The 22,240-nt window shown below is 46.1% G+C and overlaps 1 protein-coding gene across 5 annotated transcripts in view; it reads right to left on the bottom strand.

Annotated features, from left to right (window-relative positions):
• Nucleotides 1-22,240, bottom strand: part of nudt14 (nudix (nucleoside diphosphate linked moiety X)-type motif 14) — a 134,940-nt gene that overhangs the window by 57,675 nt on the left and 55,025 nt on the right. For 3 of the 5 annotated variants that reach the window (XM_087989570.1, XM_087989572.1, XM_087989573.1), the window contains one exon: nt 12,042-12,148. The exons of the other annotated variants lie outside the window; for them this stretch is intronic. In XM_087989570.1, coding sequence (XP_087845696.1) covers nt 12,042-12,148 — 107 coding nt within the window. The remainder of the gene's footprint in view (nt 1-12,041; nt 12,149-22,240) is intronic. 5 annotated transcript variants of the gene reach the window in all.

The raw sequence follows: 22,240 nt of genomic DNA, 5'->3' as shown, positions 1-22,240 counted from the left end.
TAGACTGGGTGGGATATTAAAGGTTGTGGGAATGAGAGAGGGATTAGACTGGGTGGGGTATTAAAGGGTGGGGGAGTGAGAGTGAGATTAGACTGGGTGGGATATTAAAGGTTGTGGGAATGAGAGAGGGATTAGACTGGGTGGGGTATTAAAGGGTGGGGGAGTGCGAGTGGGATTAGACTGGTTGGGATATTAAAAGTTGTGGGAGTGAGAGTGGGATTAGACGGGGTAGCGTATTAAAGGGTGGGAGAGTGAGAGTGGGATTAGATTGAGAGGGGTATTAAAGGGTGGGGGAGTGAGAGTGGGATTAGACAGGGTGGGATATTAAAGGGTGGGGGAATAGGAGTGGGATTAGACTGGATGGGATATTAAAGGGTGGGGAAGTGAGAGTGGGATTAGACTGGGTGGGATATTAAAGGGAGAGAGAGTGGGATGAGACTGGGTGGGATATTAAAGGGTGGGGCAGTGGGAGTGGGATTAGACTGGGTGGGATATTAAAGGGAGAGAGAGTGGGATGAGACTGGGTGGGATATTAAAGGGTGGGGCAGTTGGAGTGGGATTTGATTGGGTGGGATATTAAAGGGTGGGGCAGTGAGAGTGGGATTAGACTGGGTGGGGTATTAAAGAGTATGGGAGAGAGAGTGGGATTCGACTGGGTGGGATATTAAAGGGTGTGGGAGTGAGAGTGGGATTTCACTGGGTGGGATATTAAAGGTGTGGGAGTGACTGCAGGATTAGACTGGGTGGGATATTAAAGGGTGGGGCAGTGGGAGTGGGATTTGATTGGGTGGGATATTAAAGGGTGGGGCAGTGAGAGTGGGATTAGACTAGGTGGGATATTAAAGAGTGTGGGAGAGAGTGGGATTAGACTGGGTGGGCTATTAAATGGTGTGGGAGTGAGAGTGGGATTTGACTGGGTGGGATATTAAAAGGTGTGGGAGTGACAGCAGGATTAGACTGGGTGGGATATTAAAGGGTGGGGGAGTGAGAGTGGGATTAGACTGGGTGGGATATTAAAGGGTGGGGACTGAGAGTGGGATAAGACTGGGTGGGATATTAAAGGGTGCGGGATTAGGAGTGGGATTAGACTGGGTGGGATATTAAAGAGTGGGGGAGTGGGAGTGGAATTTGATTGGGTGGGATATTAAAGGGTGTGGGATTGAGAGTGGGTTTAGACTGGGTGGGATATTAAAGGGTGGGGAAGTGAGAGTGGGATTAGACTAGGTGGGATGTTAAAGAGTGTGGGAGAGAGTGGGATTAGACAGGGTGGGCTATTAAATGGTGTGGGAGTGAGAGTGGGATTTGACTGGGTGGGATATTCAAGGGTGTGGGATTGACAGCAGGATTAGACTGGGTGGGATATTAAAGGGTGGGGCAATGGGAGTGGGATTTGATTGGGTGGGATATTAAAGGGGGGGGAGTGAGAGTGGGATTAGACTGGGTGGGATATTAAAGGGTGGGGAGTGAGAGTGGGATAAGACTGGGTGGGATATTAAAGGGTGCGGGATTAGGAGTGAGATTAGACTGGGTGAGATATTAAAGAGTGGGGGAGTGGGAGTGGGATTTGATTGGGTCGGATATTAAAAGGTGTGGGATTGAGAGTGGGTTTAGACTGGGTGGGATATTAAAGGGTGGGGAAGTGAGAGCGGGGTTAGACTGTGTGGGATATTAAACGGTGTGGGAATAGGATTGGGATTAGACTGGGTGGGATAGTAAAGGGTGGGGGAGTGGGAGTGGGATTTGATTGGGTGTGATATTCAAGGGTGTGGGACTGAGAATGGGATTAGTCTGGGTGGGATGTTAAAGGGGGTGGGACTGCGAGTGGGATTTGACTGAGTGGGATATTAAAGGGTGCGGGTGTGATAATGGGATTAGACTGGGTGGGATATTAAAGTGTGGGCAAGTGAGAATGGGATTAGACTGGGTGGGGTATTAAAGTGTGGGCAAGTGAGAATGGGATTAGACTGGGTGGGGTATTAAAGGGTGCGGGAGTGATAATGGGATTAGACTGGGTGGGATATTAAAGGGTGGGGAGTGAGAATGGGATTACAATCATAGAGTCATAAAAATGTACAGCATGGAAACAGACCCTTCGGTCCAACCAGTCCATTCCGACCAGATATCCCATCCCAAACTCGTCCCACCTGCCAGCACCCGGCCTGATTAGACTGGGTGGGGTATTAAAGGGTGTGGGAGTGTGGACCATGCGAAACTAAAGCTCAGCAATTTGCGGAATTTAAATGTAATTGCAGAGGATTATGGCTAATGATTTGATTACCTGGAATATCAAGGGAAGTCACTCACCAATTAAGAGGAAGAAGGTACTCTTGAATCTTAGAAAGGAGAAGGTGGATATTGCTTTGTTACAGGAGACACATTTGGATGACAAGGAGCATCTGAAATTCCAGCAGAATGGATTTGACCAAGTTTACTTTTCATCATTTAATACCAGAAGTAGGTTAGTGGCTATATTGGTTAGGAAAAATCTCTCAGTTAAATTGTTGGAATGTGTTAAAGACACATACGGGAGGTTTGTAATTCTTAAAGCCTTGATAAATGGGGAAGAATATGGTGTTTTAAATGTTTATTGTCCCCCAGCTCATCCTGTTAAACCCTTGGTAGATTGCTTTTTCTAAACCGATAAGTTTCAAGTCTTGGCACATCAATCTCGGGGGAGATTTTAACTGCCTCATGGTCCCCACAGTAGACAGGTTGCCTAAAGGTCCCTCAATACCCTCTGCACAAACTAAGCAGTTACTGGGTCTGTATGGGGAATTAGGGTTGGTGGACGTCTAGAGGTGTCTCCACCCTACAGGTAGGGATTTCACGTTTTTCTCCAATCCGCATAGATGTCACACGAGGATTGATTTTTTTCTGACCCCTGCGGTAACCCTGGATCTGGTGGCATCCTGTACGATTGGTAATATTGCCAACTCTGATCATGCTCCAGTTTACCTCATGGTTAAGATTAAGGATGTTACAGTGGATTCAAGGTACCAGCGAATGGACCCCTTTATTCTCATGGACAGTAAGTTTGTGGAGTATTTCTCTAGGGAATTTTGGGCATTCCTAGACATCAACATAGGCTTGGTTGATAGCTCATCCGTTCTCTGGGAAACTTCCAAAGCTTATGCCAGAGGGTTAGTTATTTCATATTCCACAAGTAGGAAGCGGCAGAAGGGTGAGCAGCAACGTCTCCTTGAAGCACGGTTGAAGGCAGCCGAGAAGGCCTATTTTGACAGACCCTCGTTGGTCAAACTACAGAGGATTACGGCACTGCGATCTACACTAAATTCCGCGCTCACGCAGATGGCAAAGAAGGAGCTGGCTTTTGCAAAGCAAAGGTTATACGAGCATGGTGACAAGCCAGGCAAATACTTAGCATACCTTACCAGAAAGAGAAGTGCCCCACAAACCATTACAGCGATTAGAGAAGGGTCTGGGAACCTAACGTGATTCTAAAAAGACTAATGTGGCGTTCCAGAGATTCTACTCTAAGTTATATCAGTCTGAGAATTGTGAGGAGGGGCAGGCCAAAATGGAATCCTTTTGTAGAGATCTGAAGCTCCCGGGTGTGACTCCCGAACAACAGTCCTTTCTCAATGCCCCATTATCAGAGCAAGAAGTGCAGGAAGCTGTGAGGCAGCTTCAGAGTGGAAAGGCGCCCGGTCCTGACAGACTTCCCAGTGAATTCTATAAGGAATTTATAAGTATACTGTGAGGCCCGATGCTGAATTTGTTAATGATTTATACAGTCATGATTGTCTCTCACCAATATTTCACTTATCCTTAAAAAAGAGAAGGATCCGGTAGACTGTGCTTCATACAGGGCCATCTCCCTCTTAAATGTGGACTTTAAGATCCTCTCTAAGGCTCTCGCGTTAAGGCTGGAGACTCTACTATTAAGGAGGTTCAGACGGGCTTCATAAAGGGTCGGAGATCCTCCAATAACGTTAGGAGGCTGCTTAACGTAATTCAAGCATGTCAACAGCAGTCAATACAGGGATTGATGATTTCTTTAGATGCAGAGGAGGCATTTGACCGAATTGAATGGCCGTACCTTTTCTATACTCTAGACCGGTTTGGTCTGGGTGCAGTTGTCATACGATGGGTAAAGGTTCTCTACAGTGTACCTCTCGCTGCGGTCATTACCAACGGAGTACAATCAAGCAATTTTAATATTTCTAGGGCAGCCGGCAGGGCTTTCCCTTTCACCATTACTTTTTACGTTGGTGATTGAACCGTTTGCAGAGGCCATTCGTGGGGATCTCAATATATCAGCTCCAGAAGTGGGGTCAAATTACATAAGATCCCACTATATGCAGACGATGTTCTAATTATCTTAACAAATCCAGCAGTTTCAGTGCCTTGCCTGATACAATGCATTCACGCGTTTGGCACTTTTTCAGGGTATAAGATTAATTTTGCTAAATCAGAGGCTATGCTTATGGGTGGTCTTACGAAAGAGTTGGCTCTTGAGAGTGACTATAGATTCCCATTTAGGTGATCACAGGGGGGTTTTGTGTATTTGGGCATATTCATTACTCCAGTTCTGGATTGGCTGTTCAAAGCCAATTTTACTCAATTATTTGAAAAAATTACACAAGATCTCCAAAGATGGGAGGCACTTCCAGTCTCATGGTTGGGTCGGATAGCGCTTATTAAGATGAATATTCTCCCTTGTTTGCTATACCCTATACGGATGCTCCCCCTGATTTTCAATAAACAAACACTCAGGAGACTGAACGGTTGGTTCAGTTCCTTTATCTGGCACCGTAAACGGCCCCTCATTAAATTAGCTAAACTGCAGTTGCCTCACAGATTGGGGGGAGTAGACCTTTTGGACATTAAAAATTACCAATTAAGCTCGCTTTTGACCTACTTGAGTGATTGGGTTTGTGGGGACCCTCTTTCAATATGGCTAGATATCGAAGCCTCCCAGGCAAGGTGCCCCCTTACAGTTTGCTGTTTTTGGACAAGGTGAGGACAGTTAAGGAATATTGCCATAACCCAATAGTCATCAATACTGTTAAAGCATGGAGGGCAATTCGGCAGAGGGAAGGTAATATTGGCAAAACATCTTTATTTACACTTTAGTGGGTATGCCGGGTTTTCAACCGGGTATGATAGATTCAGGATTTAAATGTTGGGCAGCTAGGGGTATATCTTGCATGGGCGATTTATTTGAGGGAAACGTAATGATGTCCTTCAATCAGTTAGTACGGAAGTACGAGTTACCTAATAGAGACCTCTTTCATTTATTTCAAGTTAGGGATTTTATTAAAAAAAAAACACTTTTGACTGATCCCTACAAATCTGACATAGAAAGAGGGATACTAAGGGCTAAGAGTACACTCTCTGTCAGTACTCTATATCACCAATTGGGGGGTGCAACCTCAGATGAGCCTGATTGACTCTGCAAGATGTGGGAAAGAGAGCTGGGTGTTGAAGTTTCTTCAGAGGCATGGGAGGATATTTGGGAGAATGCAAGGAAGATATCAATTTGCAATAGGACCCATGCTTTCCAGTTGAAGATTCTTCACAGGGTCCACTTAGCCCCAGACCGTTTGTCAAAATTTAAACCAGGGGTATCTTCAGCATGTCCCAGTGCAAGGTCTGTATGGATACTCTTACCCATTGTCTTTGGTCTTGTGACAGGCTTCAAACATATTGGAGCGCTGTGGCGGATGCAATGGAGAGGATTTTAGGTGTAGGGGTGGAGAGGGACCCTATTTCGCTCCTTTTGGGCCTACCCATTGTATTTCCTGCAGACGTGCATAAGAAAAACCTTTTCAGTATTCTTATGTTCTGTGCAAGGAAGAATATCTTGCTAGGTTGGATATCCGAAAACCCCCCAGGCCTGTCGGGTTGACGGAAGATTGTTATGGAACATACTCCCCTGGGTTTTCTCACAAATATGGTACACCACAAAACTGAGAATTTTTACAAGACATGGCAACCCTTTTCGAAATACCTGGACACAGATTTATGTGCCACACAAACAAGGGCTTTTATATAGCCGTAACGATTGTGTGTCATGAGTCTAGTATCCAGTGAGGAAGAACTGTGAGTGCTTTGTTTGGCTGGGCTGAGTTATTACTATTTATTTGTTTGTTGTTATGTATTTATTTAGTGAGTTAAATAGCTAGTTTAGGGTTTTTTACATTTTATACTTCTCTATATATGTTAATACATTCGTAGAGGGTGGGTTGGGGATTTTTTTTATTTGGGTTTATTTTTGTACTGTTTTGAATTGCATTGTTTTGTATTTGTTGTAATATTTAAAAATCTATTTTTTCTTAATAAAAATATATTATTAAAAAAGGGTGTGGGAGTGTGAGTGGGGTTAGACTGGGTGGGATATTAAAGGGTGCAGGGAGTGGGAGTGGGATTAGACTGGGTGGGATATTAAAGGGTGGGGAAGTGAGAGTGGGGTTAGACTGGGTGGGGTATTAAAGGGTGGGGAAGTGAGAGTGGGATTAGACTGGGTGGGATATTAAAGGGTGGGGGTGTGAGAGTGGGATTAGACCGGATGCGATATTAAAGGGTGGGGGAGTGAGAGTGGGGTTAGACTGGGTGGGATATTAAAGGGTGGGGGAGAGGGAGTGGGATGAGACTGCATGGGATATTAAAGGGTGGGGGAGTGAGAGTAGGGTTAGACTGGGTGGGATATTAAAGAGCGGGGGAGTGAGAGTGGGGTTAGACTGGGTGGGATATTAAAGAGCGGGGGAGTGAGAGTGGGGTTAGACTGGATGGGATATTAAAGGGTGGGGGAGAGGGAGTGGGGTTAGACTGGGTGGGATATTAAAGGGTGGGGGAGTGAGAGTGGGGTTAGACTGGGTAGGATATTAAAGGGTGGGGGAGTGAGAGTGGGGTTAGACTGGGTGGGATATTAAAGGGTGGGGTAGTGAGTGGGATTAGACTGAGTGGGATATTAAAGGGTGGGGGAGAGGGAGTGAGATGGGGTTAGACTGGGTGGGATATTAAAGGGTGGGGGAGTGACAGTGGGGTTAGACTGGATGGGATATTAAAGGGTGGGGGAGTGAAACTGGGGTTAGACTGGGTGGGATATTAAAGGGTGGGGACGTGAGAGTGGGATTAGTCTGGGTGGGATATTAAAGAGTGGGGGAGTGAGAGTGGGGTTAGACTGGGTGGGATATTAAAGGGTGGGGGAGTGAGAGTGGGATTATACTGGGTGGGATATTAAAGGGTGGGGGAGTGGGAGTGGGATGAGACTGGGTGGGATATTAAAGGGTGGGGGAGTGAGAGAGGGATTGGACTGGGTGGAATATCAAAGGGTGGGGGAGTGGGAGTGGGATTAGATTGGGTGGGATATTAAAGGGTGGGGGTGTGAGAGTGGGTTTAGACTGAGTGGGATATTAAAGGGTGGGAGAGTGAGAGTGGGGTTAGACTGGGTGGGATATTAAAGGGTGGGGGAGTGAGAGTGGGGTTAGACTGGGTGGGATATTAAAGGGTGGGGGAGTGGGAGTGGGATGAGACTGGATTTGATATTAAAGGGTGGGGGAGTGAGAGTGGGATTATACTGGGTGGGATATTAAAGGGTGCAGGGGGAGAGAGTGGGATTAGGCTGGGTGGGATATTAAAGGGTGGGGGAGTGAGAGTGGGATTAGACTGGGTGGGGTGTTAAAGAGTTCGGGGGTGAGAGTGGGATTAGACTGGGTGGGATATTAAAGGGTATGGGAGAAAGAGTGGGATTAGACTGGGTGGGATATTAAAGGGTGGGGGAGTGAGAATTGGATTAGACTGGTTGGGATATTAAAGTGTGTGGGAGTGAGAGTGGGATTAGACTGGGTGGGATATTAAAGGGTGCAGGGAGTGGGTGTGGGATTAGACTGGGTGGGATATTAAAGGGTGGGGGAGTGGGAGTGGGATTAGACTGGGTGGGGTATTAAAGGGCGGGGGAGTGAGAATTGGATTAGACTGAATGGGATATTAAAGGGTGGGGGAGTGAGAGTGGGATTAGACTGGGTGGGATATTAAAGGGCGGGGGAGTGAGAATTTGATTAGACTGGGGGTGGGATATTAAAGGGTATGGGAGTGGGAGTGGGATTAGACTGTGGGATATTAAAGAGTGCAGGGAATGGGAGTGGGATTAGACTGTGGGATATTAAAGGATGCAGGGAGTGGGAGTGGGATTAGACTGGGTGGGATATTAAAGGGTGCAGGGATTGTGGGTGGGATTAGACTGGGTGGGATAGAAAGGAGTACGGGCAGTGAGGGGGAGAGTGGGGTTAGACTGGGTGGGATAGTAAGGAAAGCAGGCAGTGAGGGGGAGAGTGGGGTTAGACTGGGTGGGATAGAAAGGAGTACGGGCAGTGAGGGGGAGAGTGGGGTTGGACTGGGTGGGATAGTAAGGAGTACGGGCAGTGAGGGGGAGAGTGGGGTTAGACTGGGTGGGATAGTAAGGAGTGCGGGCAGTGAGGGGGAGAGTGGGGTTAGACTGGGTGGGATAGAAAGGAGTACGGGCAGTGAGGGGGAGAGTGGGGTTGGACTGGGTGGGATAGTAAGGAGTACGGGCAGTGAGGGGGAGAGTGGGGTTAGACTGGGTGGGATAGTAAGGAGTGCGGGCAGTGAGGGGGAGAGTGGGGTTAGACTGGGTGGGATAGAAAGGAGTACGGGCAGTGAGGGGGAGAGTGGGGTTGGACTGGGTGGGATAGTAAGGAGTACGGGCAGTGAGGGGGAGAGTGGGGTTAGACTGGGTGGGATAGTGAGGAGTGCGGGCAGTGAGGGGGAGAGTGGGGTTAGACTGGGTGGGATAGAAAGGAGTACGGGCAGTGAGGGGGAGAGTGGGGTTGGACTGGGTGGGATAGTAAGGAGTACGGGCAGTGAGGGGGAGAGTGGGGTTAGACTGGGTGGGATAGTGAGGAGTGCGGGCAGTGAGGGGGAGAGTGGGGTTAGACTGAGTGGGATAGTAAGGAGTGCAGGCAGTGAGGGGGAGAGTGGGGTTGGACTGAGTGGGATAGTAAGGAAAGCAGGCAGTGAGGGGGAGAGTGGGGTTGGACTGAGTGGGATAGTAAGGAAAGCAGGCAGTGAGGGGGGGAGTGGGGCTAGACTGGGTGGGATAGTAAGGAAAGCAGGCAGTGAGGGGGAGAGTGGGGTTGGACTGGGTGGGATAGTAAGGAGTACGGGCAGTGAGGGGGAGAGTGGGGTTAGACTGGGTGGGATAGTAAGGAGTACGGGCAGTGAGGGGGAGAGTGGGGTTGGACTGAGTGGGATAGTAAGGAGTGCGGGCAGTGAGGGGGAGAGTGGGGTTAGACTGGGTGGGATAGTAAGGAGTGCAGGCAGTGAGGGGCAGAGTGGGGTTAGACTGGGTGGGATAGTAAGGAGTGCAGGCAGTGAGGGGGGGAGTGGGGCTAGACTGGGTGGGATAGTAAGGAGTGCAGGCAGTGAGGGGGGGAGTGGGGCTAGACTGGGTGGGATAGTAAGGAAAGCAGGCAGTGAGGGGGGGAGTGGGGTTAGACTGGGTGGGATAGTAAGGAGTGCAGGCAGTGAGGGGGGGAGTGGGGCTAGACTGGGTGGGATAGTAAGGAAAGCAGGCAGTGAGGGGGGGAGTGGGGCTAGACTGGGTGGGATAGTAAATGGAGCAGGGAGTGTGCAGCAGAAACCCTGGAAAGGACAAAGCAAGCTGGATGTGTCCCCCTGCTTTATCGTCTACCTTGCAGATAGTTATCGGAGTATGGAAGCAGGGCCCTCACCAATCCTGTCTGCACAAATCCAAGTGTCAGACGTTGGAATTATCATCTGATAATGGATTTGCAATTCCTGCTCTGTCCCTCAGAATAACTTCCAGGACGAAGGCGGAGGAATCCAGGGTGAAACGTGGGATTGATGTTGGCTGAGGAAAGATAGCAACATTAAGGGGAATTACATAGAGTCGAGCTCCAAGTGGCTTGAAGCCTGTTCTGCCTTGGAGTTCTCGACCGAAAGTTTAACTCATCCAACTGTGGAGTTTAACTAGTCCAACCACTGCCTAATGGGGAAGCACCTGAAACTGGGAGTGAGCAAGAAACGAGAATATCAGTGCGAAAATGGACAGAAAGCTGTGACATAACTGCCCAGAATTGTGGATTAAAACTAGTGCATAGTGTCCCGGTGTGGTCAATGAGGCACAAGTGAGGTAGCCAAAGGATGGAGAGAGTTCAGAGAGGAGCTGACAGTCTCGGTCAGAGGTTTCAGCTGGTGGAGAAATGCTGCAGGAAGAAAGAACTAACTGGAGCTTTTCCGGAGGTGTGTAACAGAGGAAACAGCCCTTCTAAATCTACAAAAGGTAGCTAAGGATTGAATGTAAAACCTCGGGCATCGGACAATATGGCACACACGTTTAATCCAATGAAAGTCAATGTTAGGACTACTATCAGGATGTTGCTCTCCAACAATTTGTGATTAATAGGATCACAGAGTAAAATGATGACATTTTCAAATGGCTCTCCAATTAGTCTCATTCCAATGTTTCTCCCTTGGAGAAAAACATAGAGTCATAGAGATGTACAGCATGGAAACAGACCTTTCGGTCCAACCTGTCCATGCCGACCAGATATCCCAACCCAATCTAGTCCCACCTGCCAGCACCCGGCCCATACCCCTCCAATTCATATACCCGTCCAGATGCCTCTTAAATGTTGCAATTGTGCCAGCCTCCACCACATCAACATCCTGGACTCTGCTTGACACCAGGGCCAAAGGGAGGGACTGTAGCATCTTTCCAGATGGAGTAGATTCACACAAACACTTCTATCCATGTGTAATCCATGCTCAGTACAATGTGTATTGGACCTTCTACTGCCTGAGAATGCTGCATCGCTGCACTGTTGGAAACCAGCTCCCTTCCCTTAATCTCTCTGCCTCCCACAAGCTGTTGACCACCCAATGTAGACTTCCCTCAGCTTCTCCTTTATTGTTCCCAACCTGCTACACCATGACACTTCAGGTAGGTTTCTCAGAGAGCAATGAGCCTCACTTAGTAACCTCTGTATGATTCAGAAGTGTCAGAGCTGCTGCATTCCAACAGGCTCAAAATAACACAGATGTCACAGGTAAGGCAGGAGAGTGATGAAGAGTTTTTAACACATCAGTAATCGCCTTGTGTTGACTGAACACCATGAATGAATGTTGTAATGTTACTCTCCTGCTAAAGGGAAGTTTTACTGTCACCACCTTTTGCTGCTCCATGCTATCAGACCTGCATGAATAGCCAGAGGGACATCAGCATTAGAGGTGGGAGATACATGGCATGGAGTGCAGCTCAGAAACACACAGCACAACCTACCGGATTCAGGTAAATAGACGGAACAACTGAGAAGACACATCTACACATCTGACAGCTGATATACAAGTACAGAGGAACCTCGATTGTCCAAACAACACGGGCAGGGAGTATTTGTTCGGATAATCAAATACTTGGCTAATCGAATGCCGGTTAACACAGTTTAGCCAAGCATTGGGACCTTGCGATCTTGTCCGGATAATCTGAAATTCAGATAATCGAATGCCGGATAATCGAGGTTCCTCTGTACACGTGAGCACAAGACACCAATAATAGCAAATCATACAATAGAAATTTAATTACTCTCAGCATATTCCCCAACTCTATCCAAAAAAACGTCATGATTTCTAAAGTTTCTTTCAGAACATGTTTTACAGCCAATGAAGTACTTTTGAGGTGTCATCAGTGTTCTAATAAAGAAAATACAACACTCAATTTGCAAAAAGCAAGCTCCCTCAAATAGTGACATGGTAATAATCAAGATCATCAGTTGCCAATGGTGTTGGTCAAATGATAAATATTAACCAGGAGACTGGGGGCAGCTCTCTTGCTTGTATTGAACAGAGTTGTAGGAGGTTTTGTATTGACCAAGAGGACAGACGGGGGCCTCAGTCTCGTCTAAAAAACAGCACCTCCAACAATGCAGCACTCCCTCAGTCTGGAGTTCTGTGCTCAGATCTCTGAGGTGGGATTTGAACGCACAAATCTGACTCAGAGACAGGAATATTATCACCGACCATGGTTGGCATCTTCTCACCATAACACTCAGTTTCTCCTTTCTCCCGACACACGTCTCTCAAATCCATTTCCAGTGCTTCTTTGAAACCCTGGCTGATCATCAAGTTCAGACTGCCATCATTCTTCCTGCAAACAGAAGATTGATCCATCTTCATAAATGGTTATGTTTTCGACAGATCACATAGCGGGTGGCCTCGTGGATTCATCACTGGACTGTTAATCCAGTGCCCCAGGTAATGTTCAGGGGATCTGTGGTTTGGATTCTGCCACAGCAGATGGCGAATTCAACAAAAATCTAGAATTGAGGGTCTAATGGTGACCATGAATCAATTGTTGGAAACCATCTGGGTCACTAATGTCCTTTAGGAAAGGAAACTGCCATCTTTAACTGGTCTGGCCTACCTGAGACTCCAGACCCATAGCAATGTGGTTGACTCCTAACTGCTCTCTGGGTAATTAGGGATGGGCAATAAATGCTGGCCCATGAATGAATAAAAAAAACTTGCGTTTGAACTTTTTTGCCATAAAGAACAACTTTCTACAATCAATTTTTAAGTTCTCTTTCATAATCACACCAGTTCACCGCTTGTAACTTAAATTACCAACAACACTCCTTTATTGTATTCTCAAGGGTAAAATTATCCTCTAAACTAAAACCAAAGTACCGTGGTTGCTGGAGATCTGAAACAAAAACAGAAATTGCTGGAGAAACTCAGCAGGTCTGGCAGCATTTGTGGGGATGGAAAAAGAGTTAACATTTCAAGTCCAGTAGGGCTCCTCTTCAGGATTGGGAGGCTCGAAAGAACAGTCATACAAGATTCGAAATGTGAACTGATTCTCACTCCACAGATGCTGCCAGACCTGCTGAGTTTCTCCAGCACCTCCTCTTCTTAGTGTAAAGTTATCCTTGATGGGTAGCTTGCTATTTTGATCACTCTTGCAAACCTCTGTCTAGGTGCTCCTCTGTAAAGCATCAAATATCTCTGACAGGGGAATGCAAAGGAAGGTCCAGAGGAGTAATGAGCAGGAGCTGGGGTACCTGCAGCACAAAACTAAGCAGGGATGCAGCAAGTAGATGCGTGGGGAGTACAGTGGGAATGGCCAGGAAGCAGCAAAATCAGGGAGCATTTGGGAATGAAATGAGCAGGAGGGACTACAATGGGTTTGTGCAAGAGGCAGGAGAGGAACAGGGAGCAAACAGGAACATTCAGGCAAGACCAAACATCTTGGCACTCCCTGCTGGAATGTGGTGACAGTGCCATATAACACAAAAAGCACGCATGCTGCACTGTGCCGTGTTACCAACCAGCAGCTGTGCCAGGATTCCAGACGCCAGGAACAGTCCCTGTACACATTCTCTTGTGTAATCACATTCTCAGGAAGGTGCAAGGCCAAGCTTAGGTTGACAGGTGGCCATTTGATGATTAACACGTGAGCAATTAATGTGTCTATAATTCGATGAAAGTTTGAAGATCATATCACACAAGAATGTGGTTACGCAACAGAAAGTGGGGAAACAAAATAATCCAGTGTTTAGATGGTGGAGTCATCTTGCACCAGGTGCTAGTCAAAGACAACAGCATCAATTAAACCCTGCAGTAATCTTCAAAGCAAAGAAGTTCCACAACAATTAAAATTCCCTTTTATTTTCTTGCTCAGAGGCATGTTTGAAGCTTTCCAACTGGATATTTGGGATTTCACATGAATGGAGCAGTGAATGGGGTTGACAAAGATGATCACTTAGTGAATGAACAGCCCAGTGAATTAAAAAGTCACATGACTCAGTAAAATCCCAAACTTTAGTTAGACTTAGGCATCCAAGTGTGGGCTAGCAGTCAGGAAATTGAGTTTCTCTTAAGGTTCCTGAGCCAGAGAGGATGAAATAGGTTGCAAGTCCTGGTTTCTGGTTACTAGCCAATGAACTGCTGGGAGGTAGGCATGTGCAGATTTGAACTGGTAGAGGATAAGGTTGTGTTGTGAAATTATCCCCCTCTTCAGCACTGCCTTCGCCTTCTAACTGACTGAATTACCTGCTTATTTTCACTATTTTAGATCGGGCAAGAATAGGCAGGGTGCTAACTCGAGAAGCAAATCAACTGACAGCTGCACTATAGTCTGCAGCTTGGGACACTCATTGCTAGCATGAGTCTGGTTTGCAAAGACTCAGTGCAGCATGAGACTTCAATTTCCCTTCATCATGACTTCATCGAAATCCCTTCTTGTTCATTGCTCAATATCCACCACATTCAACTCGAGGTTCGGTTGTGAGCCTGAACACCTCACACAGAGGACATAAGAAATTTGACACAAAGTTGGTAATGGGTACAGCACCTTCAGCAGGTGAGTACAGACCCCCTACATTGGTATAACATACCCAACGTACACCGAAGGCAGAGGGACCCAGTGAGACCTTCTGGATCACTGCCAATCGGCCATGTTCTCGGCTTAAAGGAAAAGGGAATGGAGGAAATCAGAGAGGGAAGGAAAGGCATCTTTCACAAGCTCAGGTCATTCCCTTTTTCCATCATAACCCAGTCCAGCTAAAGAGCGCAACCTTAACAGCCCACTGAGAGATGCAGCATTACTGTCAGAATATATGGATATAATAGGGGGTAGGTGAATAGCAGGCACAGGGGCTGTGTAAAACCCTGTGTAGGTTTCTTTCAGTCCAAGCTAATTATGGCCAATCATCATTAGTGTGTAAGGCTAAGCTGAGCTGCAGGCAGTCTGCTTAACTCTGGAGTGTAGCACACCTGTGTCGAGCCCTGTTCGAAAATCCCAAGAGAAAGTGAGAGAGAGAGAGGCACTGAAAAGAAGAGAAACAGACACCTCAACAGATTTCAGTGGCTGGTATTTCAGTAGGCCCCTGCTTGATTCATTGAGCAGGTGAGAACAAGCAACAGACAGCATGGAGCAGTGATCAATCACAGTGACCTTGCTGTCCAGTATACTGGTTAATTTTTAATGATAGTCTGGTTGTATTCAGAAAGCAGACAACCAGAGAAAGAATGCATTAGAGAAACTGACACTTAAAGTATTATATCCTAAATCACCTCTAACACAAAGAAGGATAACGTGTAGAGCCCTTCCTTCCACTTCTGAACATGATGACTCCTTAAAAGGAGCTGGAAAACTTTAACAGGAAATTGCTGTTTTTAACTCATATCCTCCCAAGTGCTCTTCTCGGTGGGATGAGGTTACTGGGTTAACCAATTTTGCTAAGCAATGGAGAATCTCACTGAAACCTCACAGATAACCCTACAAATCAGACAGCTCTGGCCCCAAATGAACACTGCATCTGTACACAGAGCAAATCCTAAAGTAGACAATTAGTCTGACACATGACTCTTTCCCTAGCACAGGCTCCCATCTGCACGTGGATCACATTCGGAATGATGTTCTGCCTTATTCCCACCTTATTCTTCAAGAGGATAAAGAGAGGTTTAGCTGACACAGAAATGTTCACAAGTCTTTCAGCTAATGCTTCCTTTCCCAGTGCTAGAGATCCCCCATGATATCGCCCATGGATGTTACGCCATTTTATAAGGGTGTGGAGTGTTATAATTGTTATTCAGTGTATTGTTTGGCTCCAGCCAGCTCTGTCCCTTTAAGGATGTAAATGGGTACAGGCTGTGCTTAAACCTGAAGTTAACATTCGCAGTCTCAACTAGAGGCTAATTACCGGATATTTTCTGAGGCTGTGAAATTTCCCTAAGACCGGTAGGAAATGCCTGACTTTCTCCATTTTGACTGCAAAACACATTGGAACATCCTGAGGATATAAACGGTGCTACTGAAGTATGAGTTCTTTATTTATGTTCAAGTGTTCTTGATTGAATGAAACAGACAGAGTCAGGGTGTAGAAAATTACACAGGTTACAGGAAGAGAGGGACAACTTGCGATATGTCTGAGACATTGAGGTTAGATATTGCCAAATCTTTAACAGCACATAGCCTACTGGAGAAAGAGAGGCCCGAGGGAGATGAGGAATGCCACAGGCTTGAGGTCACTTGATAAGAATGAGTTACAACAGGAGATGGTGCCAAAGAAGTTGGAATTCAAAGAGTGCGGGGGGGAACAGGGCAAAAGCAAAGGGGGCAATGGGCATCAGGAGTGGGCAGGGGCCACAATATTTGACACTAAGCAAGGGACATGTTGAAGAACACTCCAGAAAGTTGTGAACACAGCCCAGTCCACTGCGCAAGCCAACCTTCCATCTGTGGACTCTATCTACACGCTTGCTCCCTCAGAAAGGCAGCGAGCATCATCAAAGACTCCTCCCACCCCACTTATAATCTCCTCTGACCTCTTCTGTCAGGCAGAGGATACAAAAGCTTAAACATATGTACCAACAGGTTCAAGGACAGCTTCTTCCCTGCTGTCATTAGACTTCTGAACAGGTCTCTCAAATGTCAAACCTAATGTTGATATGTTTGTGCACCTTCTCTGCAGCTATAACGTTCTATTCCCCGCTCCATTCTATTACCTTAATATACTTTCTATGGTATGACCTGCCTGTACTGCACACAAAACAAAACTTTTCACTGTACCTAGGTTCATGTGACAATAAAAAGTTAAATCAAAAACCACCAAGCAGCAAATTAACAAGGCCAACAAAAAACTGCGGAGGCTGGAAATCTGAAACAGAATCAATCAGTCAGTTGGGCAATGAACAACGAGGTTATTGTTTCAGTAATGGAATCTTTGTCAAAAGGTCTTGCACTAAGCATTTATGCCTGAGACATTAATTCTGTTTCTCTCTCTTCACAGAGGCTGCCTGAACACTTGTGTCTCCCAGCATGCCCAGATTTTAGTTCAGATTTTGTTCCTACTTGCTGCATTCCTTTTTTTCCCTATCTCTCTATTTCATTACCACACTCAGAATCACTTGCCCGCTCCCCCGCCCCATCCTAATCCAAATCCAGTGTCACTAAAACATCTGCTGTTTCTCCCTTTAGATGACTGGTCTGAGCAGATGACTGAATGCTGAGACTCTGACTCTTGGTCATTTTCTATTCTTGTTCCTTGTGATGTACTGACAAAACTGCGGCATGACTTCTGGAGTTCTGGGATGTATCGACAGAATGTCGCTAGGGTGGTGGGTGAAGGTCTGGATGAGAAGTCCAAGGTAACTGAGGAAGGGTATGGTGGACCCATGGGAGAACATGGTCTAGAGAGGCCCCAGCAAGGATCTGAGGTGGTGACAGTGGGAAGGATTCAGATTTATAGTAGGAATGCAGCTTCTTTATTTCTTTGTCTAATTTTCATTTCTCTGCTCCTGGTTCACTTGTAAAAAAATTTTCTATGTTTGTGTTCCTGTAGTATCTTTCCCCAGGGCACCCCTAATTGTCCAGACTGTAACCCCCATACAACCATGAGACACAGCAGCAGAAGTAGACCATCGAATCCAGTCTGCTACTCAATGATGGATCTGATAATCTTCAACTGCATTTTCCTGCCTTTTCCCCATATCCTTGGTTCCCTTACTGATTAAAATCTGTCAATCTCAATTTTGGACAATGACCCAGCCTCAACAACCCTCTGTGATGAATAATTCATGATATGGTCAAGGATTCACAGATGCACAACCCTCAGAGAAGAAATTCCTCTTCATCTCTGTCTTGAATATGCAATCCCTTTATCTGATAATATGCCCTCTGGTCCTAGACTCTCTAATGGGGGAAAGAATTCTTTCAGCGCCTAGCCTGACAAGTCCCTTAAAAGTCTTGTGTGTTTCAGTAGGTCCAATTCTGCTTCTCCTATGTTCCAAAGAGATTCTAAGCCTTGTGTATTCACAGCTCATCATTACACATTGGATCAGTCTTGCAGTCCCTCTTCTGAATCTACGTATTCATTTTTTGAGAGATAATGATTGATTCTCAATCCTGCAGCAAGAGTGTACTTCCCTTCCAGTAACTCAGCCCTGTTTGAGGAACTCAAATCCCTCCACCTCCCTCCTGCACCTTTAACCAACCTTTCACAGCCCTGTCTCAAAGAGTCAGGACCTCTGTGGAATGCATGGCTTTCCCTCTCAATGCTCCATGAACACAAGCCTTTGTCGTAGAAAGAGTCTGGAAGGAAATGCCACCAGGACAGAAGACATCAAACTCAGAATTGTATTCAAAATACAAGATGTGACAATGGCAGAGTTAAAACGCAATTTCCAAATCCAAGAGAACATATCTTCTTCTAACAGTACAAGTATTTGGAAAGGCAAGGACTGATTCGGGGTAGTCAACATGGCTTTGTGCATGGGAAATCATGTCTCACAAACTTGATTGAGTTTTTTGAAGAAGTAACAAAGAAGATTGATGAGGGCAGAGCAGTAGATGTGATCGATATGGACTTCAGTAAGGCGTTCGACAAGGTTTCCCATGGGAGACTGATTAGCAAGGTTAGATCTCACGGAATACAGGGAGAACTAGCCATTTGGATACAGAACTGGCTCAAAGGTAGAAGACAGAGGGTGGTGGTGGAGGGTTGTTTTTCAGACTGGAGGCCTGTGACCAGTGGAGTGCCACAAGGATCGGTGCTGGGTCCTCTATCTTTTGTCATTTACATAAATGATTTGGATGCGAGCATAAGAGGTACAGTTAGTAAGTTTGCAGATGAGACCAAAATTAGAGGTGTAGTGGACAGCGAAGAGGGTTACCTTAGATTACAACAGGATCTTGATCAGATGGGCCAATGGGCTGAGAAGTGGCAGATGGAGTTTAATTCAGATAAATGCGAGGTGCTGCATTTTGGGAAAGCAAATCTTAGCAGGACTTATACACTTAATGCTAAAGTCCTAGGGAGTGTTGCTGAACAAAGCGACCTTGGAGTGCAGGTTCATAGCTCCTTGAAAGTGGAGTTGCAGGTCGATAGGATAGTGAAGAAGGTGTTTGGAATGTTTTCCTTTATTGGTCAGAGTATTGAGTATAGGAGTTGGGAGGTCATGTTGCAGCTGTACAGGACATTGATTAGGCCACTGTTGGAATATTGTATGCAATTCGGGTCTCCTTCCTATCGGAAAGATGTTGTGAAACTTGAAAGGGTTCAGTAAAGATTTACAAGGATGTTGCCAGGGTTGGAGGATCTGAGCTATAAGTAGAGGCTGAATAAGCTGAGGCTGCTTTCCCTGGAGCATCGGACGCTGAGGGGTGACCTTATTCAGGTTTACAAAATTATGAGGGGCATGGATAGGGTAAATAGGCAAAGTCTTTTCCCTGGGGTTGGGGAGTCCAGAACTAGAGGGCATAGGTTTAGGGTGAGAGAGGAAAGATATAAAAGAGACCTAAGGGGCAACTTTTTCACGCAGGTGGTACGGGTCTGGAATGAGCTGCCAGAGGAAGTGGTGGAGGCTGGTACAATTGCAACATTTAAGAGGCAGTTGGATGGGTTTATGAATAGGAAGGGTTTGGAGGGGTATGGGCCGGGTGCTGGCAGGTGGGACTAGATTGGGCTGGGATATCTGATCAGCATGGCCAGATTGGACCGAAGGGTCTGTTTCCATGCCGTACATCTGTATGACTCTATGACTCTAATTGCATGATCCTGAAGAAAGAGACTGAGATTAAGGAATTCAATCTAACTGAGTTGTTCAAAATGATTAAATGTCAAACAAACCTGATTGAGTTTTTTGAAAAAATAACAAAGGGGATTGATGAGGGCAGAACGGTGGATGTGATCTATATGGGCTTCAGTAAGGCATTCAACAAGGTCCCCATGGGAGATTGGTCAGCAAGGTTAGATCTCACGGAATACAGGGAGAACTAGCCATTTGGATACAGAACTGGCTCGAAGGTAGAAGTCAGAGGGTGGGGGTGGAGGGTTGTTTTTCAGACTGGAGGCCTCTGACCAGTGGAGCGCCACAAGGATTGGTGCTGGGTCCTCTACTTTTCGTCATTTTATATAAATGATTTGGATGTGAAAATAGGAGATATAGTTAGGACAGTGAAGAGGGTTACCTCAGATTACAACAGGCGTAACTGGGGCCTGCATGGGTACCCATGGCCACACCTTTGACCTGAAGAATGTGAGAAGAGTTAAAGAATTGTTCAAAGTGAGGAACAAAGTGGAGGAGGGTGGTACTGGATGGGGTCGGTTCAAGCCTTCTTTCAAGGGAGAAGTGGAGAGCCCTGAGAGCATCCTGATGGGCGATGGATGTGGGAGAGGAACTGCACAGTCATGGGAAAGACACAGCCACCAGTGCCTGCAAACCAGAAATGTAGAAACCGACGTAAAGTACCAGAAAAATCACGATTCAAGTTGGAAGAGATGGTGGGATCATAGTCTGGAGTGGGAGGAGGAGATATCTGACAGCTGGTACTCAAACTCCACAGTGTAGACATCAGTACACCAGACAACAAAGCATCACCTTTGACAACAGGTTTGATTATAAATTCAGGGTTGGATCTCAGAGCACGGAATGCAGTCAGCTCAGAAGGTGATACGTTTGAATGGTTGCAGGCGAGGTGGGGGGAGGACGTGTGCACAGAAAAACCAAGGAAGACATCAATCATTCTCCGTTAAATGTCAAGTGCAGGTAAGAGACGAGAGGGAGGGTGCTGGAGGTGGGGATGTGGGACAGGATAAATATTGATAATTTTGGTTGGCTAATGACAGCAAGGGTTACAGAAAAAAGGCAGTAAGTCACGATACACACAGCAGTCATGCCTTCAGAGGCTGAATGGCCTCCTTCTGGATATATGTTCCATATTAGCAGAGAAATTTCTCTCCAATCTCCGACTCACTCTGCTCCAAAACTGGGCTCAAGGGAACCAGTCCAGTATATGCTGCAGGATGAGAACGGAGGAGGGGAAGGGAGGATATCGTTAACACCTTGGTTCATTAACTCTCTGCCACAGATTCACAGGGATACATCACAACCAGCTGCAGTCCCTGCTGCAGCTGTAAACCATGGGATATCAGACACTGAGCTCATTCCATTTCCATTGCAACAACACAGCATTTCTTGTTCATTTCCTAAATTGTAACTCAAATGGGTTCTATTGTACCATCCTGACACACTACAACTTGGAAGCCAATTAAATGCTCCAATTAAACAGCCTATAGGAAGATACAACCTGCATATCACAAAAGTAAATGCCAGTCACATCTCAGAGTGAGTTGCAGTCTGAAACTTAATGGAGGATTAATAGATACCCAGGAGTGAGTTACAGACTGGAATCTAATTGAGGGGTTCGGGGTGGTTTATATACAGAATATCAGATACCTGGAAGGGAATTACAGACTGGAATCTAATCGAGGGGTTCGGGTGGGTTATATCTAGAATAACAGATACCTGGGAGTGAGGTACAGACTGGAATCTAATCAAGGAGTTTGGGGTGGTTTATATACAGAATAACAGATACTTGGGAGTGAGTCACAGATTGGAATCTATTTCAGGGTTTTGGGTGGTTTACATACCCCCCTTATAGAATAACAGATACCCAAGAATGAGTTCTAGGCTGGAATCTAATTGAGGGGTTTGTGGTGATTTATGTGTAGAATACCCAGGAATGATATACAGACTGGAGTCTAATTGAGGGGTTCGTGATGGTTTATATGTAGAATAGCAGATACCTGGAAGGGAGTTACAGACTGGAATCTAATTGAGGGGTTTGGGGTGCTATATATATATTTATATAACAGATACCTGTAAGTGAGATACAGACTGGAATCTAATCAAGGGTTCAGGATGGTTTTATATACATAGAATTACAGATCTCGGTAAGTGTAAGGTATGAATCTAACCAAAGAGTATAGATGGTTCACATTTTGAGCTTCCTTGCAATGTTTGAAATGTCAAAAGAAAGAACTGCTTTTACATAGCATCTTTCATCCTGGCAGGATATCCCATACACTTTACAATGAAGCACTCCCAGCATGTTCTGCTGAAACAGTACCAACGGTGAGTGCTTCTAATAAGCATCAGCTTCAAATAAAGCTCGCAGGGCATTTCATTAGTAGAGGCAGTGCAGTCTCAGGTGGTTTTCTGCCTTTGAGTGTTCGGATAAGGGATCATTTGCAACAATCAGTAAAGATTGCAGAAGCTGAGGGTGAACAGCCTTTTCCATTTCAGAGACAATGCTGGTGGGAAGCATAGGAGGCCTGCAGTGGGCGTTGAGATCAGGAGCTGGTTTTCAGTGCAGGACACAAGTTTGCTGCCCAGAATAAAGGGAGCAGGAGAATGAGCAGCTCAACAATTGGGTACATGGGTAGGGTCAGCCAGA

Source organism: Chiloscyllium plagiosum, unplaced genomic scaffold (assembly GCF_037043375.1).
Source record: "Chiloscyllium plagiosum isolate Xiang-an unplaced genomic scaffold, Cpla_swu_hap1 HiC_scaffold_8, whole genome shotgun sequence".
Classification (NCBI taxonomy): domain Eukaryota; kingdom Metazoa; phylum Chordata; class Chondrichthyes; order Orectolobiformes; family Hemiscylliidae; genus Chiloscyllium; species Chiloscyllium plagiosum.
Note: the sequence above shows the minus strand (reverse complement) of the source record. Positions and strands in the feature narration are given on the sequence as shown.